Source organism: Arachis ipaensis, chromosome B05 (genome assembly GCF_000816755.2).
Source record: "Arachis ipaensis cultivar K30076 chromosome B05, Araip1.1, whole genome shotgun sequence".
NCBI lineage: Eukaryota > Viridiplantae > Streptophyta > Magnoliopsida > Fabales > Fabaceae > Arachis > Arachis ipaensis.
Window position 1 is genome coordinate 18,682,415 of NC_029789.2, and position 9,231 is coordinate 18,691,645.

The 9,231-nt window shown below is 40.7% G+C and overlaps 5 protein-coding genes across 6 annotated transcripts in view; 3 read left to right on the forward strand and 2 right to left on the reverse strand.

The window, feature by feature from the left end:
- The window catches only part of LOC107643218 (protein CDC73 homolog), a gene marked incomplete in the record, with an annotated part of 1,773 nt that extends 498 nt beyond the window's left edge, over nucleotides 1-1,275 (forward strand). Inside the window, 3 exon segments of the mRNA XM_016346808.2 lie at nucleotides 1-673; nucleotides 818-900; nucleotides 1,024-1,275. Coding sequence (XP_016202294.1) covers nucleotides 1-673; nucleotides 818-900; nucleotides 1,024-1,116 — 849 coding nt within the window.
- On the reverse strand, nucleotides 2,069-3,561 carry LOC107643221 (non-specific lipid-transfer protein-like protein At2g13820). The gene is made up of 3 exons (XM_016346812.2): nucleotides 2,769-3,561; nucleotides 2,505-2,600; nucleotides 2,069-2,414 (listed from the first exon to the last, which is right to left on the reverse strand). The coding sequence occupies exons 1-3, from the start codon at nucleotides 3,109-3,111 to the stop codon at nucleotides 2,290-2,292; spliced, it is 564 nt and encodes a 187-aa protein (XP_016202298.1). The 5' UTR covers nucleotides 3,112-3,561; the 3' UTR covers nucleotides 2,069-2,289.
- Nucleotides 3,891-5,253, forward strand: LOC107643219 (non-specific lipid-transfer protein-like protein At5g64080). Of its 2 annotated transcripts, none has more exons than XM_016346810.2 (4): nucleotides 3,891-4,467; nucleotides 4,589-4,615; nucleotides 4,744-4,818; nucleotides 4,937-5,253. In XM_016346810.2, the coding sequence occupies exons 1-4, from the start codon at nucleotides 4,128-4,130 to the stop codon at nucleotides 5,110-5,112; spliced, it is 618 nt and encodes a 205-aa protein (XP_016202296.1). In that variant the 5' UTR covers nucleotides 3,891-4,127; the 3' UTR covers nucleotides 5,113-5,253. The 2 variants fall into 2 exon arrangements, with proteins under 2 accessions (XP_016202296.1, XP_016202295.1); XM_016346809.2 differs by having other exon boundaries at nucleotides 4,008-4,467; nucleotides 4,913-5,253.
- On the forward strand, nucleotides 5,427-6,677 carry LOC107643220 (non-specific lipid-transfer protein-like protein At2g13820). The gene is made up of 3 exons (XM_016346811.2): nucleotides 5,427-6,049; nucleotides 6,163-6,219; nucleotides 6,316-6,677. The coding sequence occupies exons 1-3, from the start codon at nucleotides 5,695-5,697 to the stop codon at nucleotides 6,519-6,521; spliced, it is 618 nt and encodes a 205-aa protein (XP_016202297.1). The 5' UTR covers nucleotides 5,427-5,694; the 3' UTR covers nucleotides 6,522-6,677.
- LOC107643217 (probable RNA helicase SDE3) overlaps nucleotides 6,753-9,231 on the reverse strand; it is a 4,739-nt gene continuing 2,260 nt past the window's right edge. Inside the window, exons 4-5 of the mRNA XM_016346807.2 lie at nucleotides 7,630-9,081; nucleotides 6,753-7,284 (exon numbers count right to left, since the gene is read on the reverse strand). Coding sequence (XP_016202293.1) covers nucleotides 7,048-7,284; nucleotides 7,630-9,081 — 1,689 coding nt within the window. The 3' untranslated portion in view covers nucleotides 6,753-7,047. The remainder of the gene's footprint in view (nucleotides 7,285-7,629; nucleotides 9,082-9,231) is intronic.

Sequence of the window (9,231 nt, forward strand, 5' to 3'; positions counted from 1 at the left end):
TCCGGCGTCATTCCCCAAAATGCCCCTCACCCTCACCCTCCCCCTTCTCATACCCCTGCCGCCCCGGAGGAGCCCCAATTGGACTTCATCTCCCTCATTCGCTCCGTCGAGAAGCCCCTCAAGGACCGCGAGTCCCTTCTCGAGTGCAAGAACAGGGACTTCTACAGCGTCCTCGTCGCCGCCACCAAGCGTGAGGAGGAGCGCCAGCGCATCGAGTCTCAGCAGCGCAAGGACGGCCTTGTCGCCAAGAGCCGTCTCATGGGCGCCGACGAGAGGGGTTTAGGGTTTGGTGACGACATGAGCTACGACCCCACTCCCAAGCCCAAGATGCATCTCAAGGGTTCCAAGATTGGGGAAGGGGTCCCCATCATTTTCGTGCCCAGCGCGTTTCAGACGCTGATCACTATTTACAACGTGAAGGAGTTTCTGGAGGATGGGGTCTATATACCCACCGATGTTAAGGTGAAGCAGATGAAGGGCGCCAGGCCTGATTGCGTGACGGTGCAGAAGAAGCTGAGCAGGGACAGGGTGGTCACCGCTTATGAGGTCAGGGATAAGCCCTCTTCCCTCAAGGCTGAGGATTGGGATCGTGTTGTCGCCGTTTTCGTCTTGGGCAAGGAGTGGCAATTTAAGGAATGGCCTTTCAAGGATCATGTCGAGATTTTTAACAAAAGTCAGTCAATTTTTTATGATTTTTGTGTATTTCTATCTGTGCTTAAGCCTCTGCTCTCCTATTCGGATTGTCAGTTGAGAAATGCCACATTCATGTTTTTTATGTTGATGATGATCGTGTTGACCATTTGAGATGTTCTTGCAGTTATTGGGTTTTACATGCGTTTTGAAGATGATAGTTTGGAATCAGCAAAAATTGTGAAGCAATGGAATGTGAAGATTATATCGGTGGGTGCCCTACCTTGGTGGTTTTATTTTGCATGCTTGTTCAAACTATTGCTCTTCTTGCTTCCTATATATTTCCCCTCTTCTGGCTTGCGATCTAACTATAAATTTCTAATTTTTTTGCAGATTAGCAAGAACAAGCGACATCAAGACAAGGCTGCAGCATTGGAGGTCTGGGACAGGCTAGAAGAGTTTGTACGGTCACGATCACATTCTTAATGTGTGTACCATATTTATAACCCTGTATGTAATATTCGTTTCCTCAAACTGAATACTAAACATTTTTGGCTGTCTTATGATGTGTTATGAGATGAGATAAATAGTCCAAATAATTTATTGTTAGTGAAATTAGTATTGACAATTTGTTGATTTCTTTTTTATGCTACCCTTGCTTGTTTTCCAATGCATTAGATAAACATAATTGAAGATTGTGTATTGCTGAAAGTTGAGGCATTTGCACTCTCAAGTAATCTGATAAATTATAGGACTAGTCACCTTGGCTGGAGTTGTTGAACTTAGTAACTTTGAGGATTTATTAATGTCTAGAATCTAGTTGAGGTTTTACAGTTTTTCTGCTAACTCTTCCATGGCCTAGAAAACTACAGAGTACAGAGAACCCTTTTCAATTCCATAACTAAGATGGTAGAAAATAGATAGAAAAGTAATCTTGAATCCATGGAATGATCAGTTATGCTCCAATTACTTGGTCTGGTTTCACAAATTTGAAGCTTACTCAGTGTCGTTAGTCATTAGTCAAGATTGTGGTAACTATTAAATGTAAAGGGAATGATAATCTCCTGAAATCTTATGAAAAGTTTTACAGAGAAGCCGCTGATTCAGAATAGATACTAAGTATATAATTCCTTCAGAATTGTAGTTTCTTAATTGGCTTTATATTCAGTCTTCCATTGCTTCGGCAACTTTTGTATTGTTAAAAGTTAAAACCATTCAAAAACTTTGACATATTAATATTCATTGGACTAGGTGTGATAAACATACATTAGTTTCTTTGACGGGTTTCAAGTGATAGTTGATTGCCTTTGTCAGTGCCTAAAGGTGCTAGAAACAAAAGCTTAGCTTGTTATTGTTTTTTGTTTTTTCCCCCTTTGGGAGCTTGGGTGAGGGGGGGCAGGTTGTCTCGGTAATGTTTGTTTCGAATTAGGTCATAGTAGCAAACCACAATTACAAGCATCTTTATTCATATGGGAGAAAATGATATCTCCATGATACAGAACAACATAATCCAATATAGGTGACAAAAATGAATAGATTGAACCCCTTAGCCCAAGGGTTTCTCAATAATACATGAGGAAAAACAATGAAAATTGACAATGGCAATAAAAAGGAAAAGAAAATAAAACATAAAAGGCAAGCCAGCCAGCAGGGAAAGAATCAGTATGTTCTGAAAGCTGAAGCGTATAGTACTGCCAAAGTAAGGAACAGAGGAACCGATAACTTGACAGAATTGCCACTGGATGAGCCACTATCCGTTGTAGGTACGCTCTTGGATCCGGATCCTGCAATTTTATGTCAACTTGAATGGTTAACACAGACAAACTTGGAAAATGAATTCATCAGGTATAAGCTGAGAAGTTAGTATATTGTACCTGAAGAATCTGTGGTTGGAGAGTTGGGAGACTCTGCTGCTGTTCCTGTTCCTGTTGCTGATCCAGCTGGTGAGTTTGCTGGGGAGGGGGAAGAAGCTGTCGACAAACACATGAAACTTATTAGCAGAAATGATGTGAATTGGAATAGGATGTACTTGTAGTAGAGATTTCATAAGATTAGCAGGTTAGATATTTTCCTAGTATCTCTCCATATTCATTGTGAAGGTTTGGATATGCATATTTGAAGGGATTTGTTGCCTTTACCTTTACACTGACTGACAGATGGGGTTTTCCCCAACTTGCAAGCACTGGGAAGAGCCAGAGCCTGAGTTTGGTTGATGTTGATCCCCAATGATGATCCACCTCCGTTAAGGACCTGGCAGAGGCATTGTGGCTGCGAGCCCAGCACACTGGAAAGCTGGGAACAGCATCCTGAAGATGGGGTTGAGGAGTTCCCTGTGATATAGTTAAGGCAGGGTGACAGGCTCACTATAACATTTGTGCAACTTGACGATTGTGCTGCAGCCCCTGCACACAGCATTGCCATCACCACCATAGCAAAGCTCATCTTAGATATTCTGTGTTCCATTGTAATTGTTTGATGCATATATGTTTTCTTTTTGTCTTTTGGTATTGAAGAAATACTATGTAGTTTGATGAGAATGGTGTTGAAGGAGCGAGGTAGGGGATCCCTTTTGTAGAGAAAGGATGCACAGAAAGTCAGAAACTGACAATGGGAAGGTGATGCTGTTGAACAACTCCTCCCACTCTCTTAACGGAATTCTTTTAATACTTTGTGGCGGCCATTATTCTGTAATATAATAAGCGTAAATGTGAAATTCGGTTATGCAGATAACCAACTTTTTGCTCATGTGTTCACCTGGCAGTGGGCCAGAGGGACTTTGAAAACATGACATATCCAGAGATATCCACGTGTCTTACGGTGGGACAATGTTGAGCAAGGAGTTTAATGGTGTCCTTGCTTGCTATGTTGTAACTTGTATTCTTGTAACCCCAGTTATCAGATTGCGGGCATGACTGGGCATGCTAAGCTAGTGATTTAATTTAACACAATTTTTTCGCACTTTCTATGAAGAATTTAATTCGATTATTTTTTTTTGTCACCATTTTCTTCATTAAGAATATATATGCGGCAATTTAAAGCAAATTTGATACTTGTCATATTCAAGTGAATAATAATAATAATAATATCAGTAGCATCTGCAGCAAAGACAATAAGATTTGGTAAGCTATGTTTCATTGGCAAGTTGACCAAATTTAACATTTGGTAAGTCATACGAGTAATAAATAAATATTCAAAGTAGTAGAGGGGCAAGGAAACCAATGAAGAAAGAACTGCTACATGGATTCGGTTATCCACCTTAGCAGCTGACCTAATAAAGAATGATTCTGTTATCCATTTCCCACTGATTAGTGATTAGTTATGGTAGTTGAACTCTTGAACCAACTTTGAGTTTCCCTTCCTTAATATAAATTGGTTCATCCTGTTCTTTCCCAATCATAAAACTCGCTGACCCAGTTTTTCTTTGTACTTCAAAAGCACAAGAAGTCCACTAGAGAATCAACTCCTAGCAAATCCAAAATCTTAAGTAGAAAACACACATGGAACGCTTGGGGCCTCTGTGCCGCATAGTTGCGGTGTTAGCCGTGGCTGTGGCAATGGTTGTGCCGGCCTATGCCCAGATCAGTACCCCTTGCAACACATCGACGATAAGCACTTCCTTCACCCCATGTGTTGGCTACCTCACAGGCAGCAGTTCCAATAGCACCTCCCCCACGGCGGCGTGCTGCAATTCAGTCAAGTCCCTCACAAGTGGCGGCATGGATTGTTTGTGCCTCATTGTCACCGGCAGTGTTCCCTTCAGAATACCGTTCAATAGAACCTTGGCCATCTCTCTTCCTCGTGCTTGCAATTTGCCTGGTGTTCCTGTTCAATGCAAAAGTATATATATTTCTTCAATTTCATTACTCATTAGTAATAATGTTTGTTTGTGAAATCTAATTCTGATCTTCCCATCAATAAGACTAAAGACATTTAATTTTCTCTCTTCCTTACTTTGCAGGCACGGGTTCTCCTCTTCCTGCTCCAGGTAATGCCAGTATTCAATTTCCCTTCCCTTCTGAAATTCCTTGGCTTCTTTTTATGCAAGTAAAGTATAAATCTTTTTCATTTGAACTAATAACTAGTACTTTGAATGATTTTGATTTGTTCTTGCAGGACCAGCAGCACTTGGACCATCTCTTTCCCCTGCATCTGCTCCTTCTGGATTGATTCCATCTCCAAGTCCTCAAGGTACTTTACTAATATTCACCAAAAGAACTTAGTGTAACAAAAATACTTATCTCAACTGTGAATACTAATATCAGCTTCTCTTTTGTTTTAACAGATTCTCCTCTTCTCCCCTCACCAGTTACACCTTCTCTGGCCCCGGAATCTGACACGATCCCTCCATCGGTTGACTCTGGTGCCCCTTCTGCGACTAGTGGCCGTGCCGGTCTGACTCCATCATCCGCCGTTTCATCTTACAGTCTCCTGCCTTCTGCCGTACTTGTTGCGTTGGGATATGGTGTTCTTAAACACTACTAGGTTGTGTGCAATGCATGGTTATTTCTTTGGGTTTTGCTCTGATTCATTCATACCCGCATTGGGAGACACACTATTTATCAAATGAAAAGGCAATGATTGTATCCACAAATGAGCACAATAAATTCTTATTGTTTCCATTTAGTCTACACGTTAATTTACTTATTCCACTTCACTTTTAAGTGATAAAAGAAAATGGCGGAATTATGCACAAACAAACTTTAATATAACATCGGTCTACATTTTAACTATTATTTTTCCATAAAAATATTTTTACTCGAGTTGTAATGACTCAACGCAGTTATGCAAAAACTCGAAGGGCAATTGCGGGAATTCAGTTAAACTGTGCGGGTTCCCTCCCGCCAATGCAGAATTAGTCCCAACGGTCTGCCCTGTTCTTGACCTTGTAATCACAAGTATTCGTTTAAATCGAAATTAAACTGGAATTAAGATCAATAGTAAATGAAAACACAGCCAAACGCACCCTAATTGTTTGATAGTTATAAAATTAACTAATCAAAAGAAAGCTTTATGCGTAAAGCTAGCGAGAGTGTAAACGTAATCTCAATTCTCTTGCTCCCGTGAATGCCAACCATGGCTACCGGCGTCACTGCAGCACTCGTCCTCCTCCTCGCCCTGGTTGCACATACGGAGGCGCCGACTTCCCCGACGGCGACAGGTGGCTGCACCGACGAGCTGCTGTCGTTCTCAGCGTGTCTTTCATACGTGTCGTCCCCGCCCAACGACCTCAACGAGAGACCTTCCGCCAACTGCTGCGCCGCCTTCAACTCGGCGGCGGAGTCCGGCGGCGCAATCTGCCTGTGCTACTTCGTACGCTACCCTAACATCCTCGGGTTCCCTATCAACTCCACAAGGCTCATCTCGCTTTCTTCCATTTGCAATCCAACTCCTCCTCTTTCCTTAAATTTCCTTTGCTCAGGTTCTTCTTCTTTCTTTCTTTTCTTCAATCTTTCACAAGTTCTTGGTTTTTCTATCATCACAATTCGCATCACAGTGTTCTCATTCATCCATTCTTGTTCTTTTCATGTGCAGCATCACCGGCTCTGCCACCTCTCAACAGCGCAGCGACACTGGGATTCACCATATCTGGTTCTTTAACTCATTTTTGGCTCTTATTCTCTCTAATCTTTAATGGTTTTCAAGTACCATAATGAACACTAACGTTTTGGTGTTTGTGATTGACAGGGATCCAGGGTGGCGGTGGAGGAAGTTCAACAGCACCTAAGATTGGTGGTAGGTCACCAAGAAGCGTTGGAAGAGGAAGGCCGTTTTTCTTTCCATTGTCGTCAAATGGAAACGGCGCAGCTTCAACACACTTGTGCAGCAGCAACTCTCTGCTACTACTCTCAGTAGCACTTGCCATCTTTTTGTCACTCCTCAACACTCAATAGTGTATAGTGCTCAATGTGTATGCGTAAGTATTACCCTTCATAACTGGTTGCTACGTAGCATGATTTTCTTTACTATCATTGCTTTCAGTAGCAGTTGTATATACGTGACTAGTTGGTAGTCTATATCAATATCATTGAATCACACTTTTTTGCTAACTACTGCTATTAACTGTTACTGTGTTACGCCTCCATTACTTATTATTGAAAAAATGATAGCCTTTTCACAATCCAATGGTTAAAGTTTTCTTTTCATTTTGGAAATACATCACCAATGGTTAAATAATACTATAAATAGTGATTAGTGAATTCCTCCAGGTTTTCAATATCACAGCTTGGCCCGGGTTTATAACTGAACGGGACTCTTCTTTTCACCCCATCGTAACAAAACGTAACATTGATATCTTTTTCCCACATTCCTAAGTAAGACTTCTAACATAGTAGTAGTTGTAGTAGACTAGTAGTAGCGAGTACAAGTTCAAACTTGTAAATAACATGCAAAATTATATCATTTCTAAGTCGGATATCTTCAACTACTTCTCCAGCCATCAGACCATTCAGCCTCATCAGTAACAGGTTTGGGAATCTCCACCTGGGATAAATCTTGACCCCATTCTACAGAGTCCTCTCCATTGACCTCTCCATAAGGCTTCACATTGTTGTCTCCAGCGTCCTCAACATAAGGTTTTGGCTTATCAGGATGTGTACAACCCTGATAAGATGAATTGTCTACGCAGTGCCACAGCATTTGGCTCCAATAATTGTCCTGTCAAACAAGTGGAGATTAAAATGTGTATAACTATCAAAACCAAGGATCTATCTAACAATAGGGTTTTATCCAGTTTTCACTATTAATCATCTTCATTTTTGTATATTTTCTAGCAATAATTATCCTCTAGAAAGACCAACCGAATTAATGTCTAAAGTAAGCATTTCCGAGTTCTCGGTATCATTCATACAAGTAATAGTAATACTACCTTTAAGTGAATATGGAATGCAATCTTTCAGATAATATATAGAAATACCCCATTCATAGCATAAAGCTAATCATATAGATTATAGACAACTAACTGGACATCAACTCATGGCTAATTAGAGAAAAAGGCAATACCTTGCAAATAATGTGTGGATTCCCGATGATAACCAACAATGATATGGCACGAGTTACAGCCACATTAAACCTTCTATGATTGCTCAAAAAGCCAAGACAGTGGACTCTGTCAAACTCATTGTGTTTGATGGTTGATCGAACAGTTGATATGATAATAACTTCCTTCTCTTGTCCTTGAAACTGTTCAACACTACCAACTTTGATATCAGGCATCTCTTGATTTTCAAGAGTCTGTTTAATTTTGAGTACTTGTTGCCTATATGGTGCTATTATGCCAATGTGTTCCTCCATTATATTCCCACCAGCTGTCAGCCTCTTGACAACTTCGACAACTTTGCTCACTTCAATTCGGTTGAACCATGAGGGGTTATTCCCTTCTCTTTCATCACATCCTTGGATGCCAAAGAAAAGAATGGGAAACTCCTCATTAGGGAGGAAGCCAGGACTCACCATGAAGGTTGTCTTGTCTCTGCATGCAATCAACGCCCCATTATAAAACAGCTTTGAAGGGAGATGTAATATCTCTGGATGGCATCGATAATTATTAACCAATGTCGTTGCATAATTTGCATCTCCAGTTGCATACATCTCACATTGAAACAGTCGTGCCAGGTATGATGTCCCCAATCCATGTGTATCTGCTTTCTTCGAATAAATTACTGGACCCAACTGCATTGGGTCTCCAGCTAGAACAACAACAGTTTCCCTTCTGCAGAGATGGGATATAGGGATCATGGTTTCAGGTTCTGAGGCTTGGCCAGCCTCATCCAAGAAAATGTGAGAGAAATGACCCCGTGAAACATCTTCTGCATAAAGAAGACAGGCACTCATATATGTTGATATTATAATCCTATAATGCCTGAGGGCACTGACTGGCGGGCACTTAAATATCAACTCATCAAAGAAGCAGAAACGGATAATTTCAGGTTTGATATCCTCATATGGCCTGGTAGAAGCATTGAGCCTGAATATTTCATTTTCTTGAAACTCAACAGACTTCTCAGCAAGCAGTTTCTCTAATATGTGGTCTGCTGCACTATTTGATGGTGCACAGACAAGAATGCGGGCATTCTTATTATGTTTGTAGAGCTGGAGAACTGCTTCTACTATTGTCTTAGTCTTTCCCGTACCTGGAGGCCCATAAATCAGATATGGTGGCGCCCCTTTGCAACCAAGAATACTTTTGATTGAAGAAATTTGCTCATCATTAAAAGTACCAGATATGGGAATCAGATCAGTGGTTTCAATGAACCTCTTCCTGGCTAAAGTAGATGGAAAAAGGAACTCGGATCCTAAGCCACTGGCTGCCTCAACTGCTTGATACAACCTTCTCATATTGATCCTATTGTAGGTGAAGTGAACATCATAAAGATTTCCATCTCTATGACGCAGGTGAAATTCATTATCAAACTTCAAAAAGATCTCATCAGCTTCAACACGATGGATAAATCCCTATAAAAATTCACATATGATTTTACATCGGCAGAATATTGACAGTAACTTGATAAATATATTCTCAGACTTGTTTGAAAGAAAATCAGATATGAACATATTATGAAGAATAAAATATCCCAAATATATATATATATATATATATATATA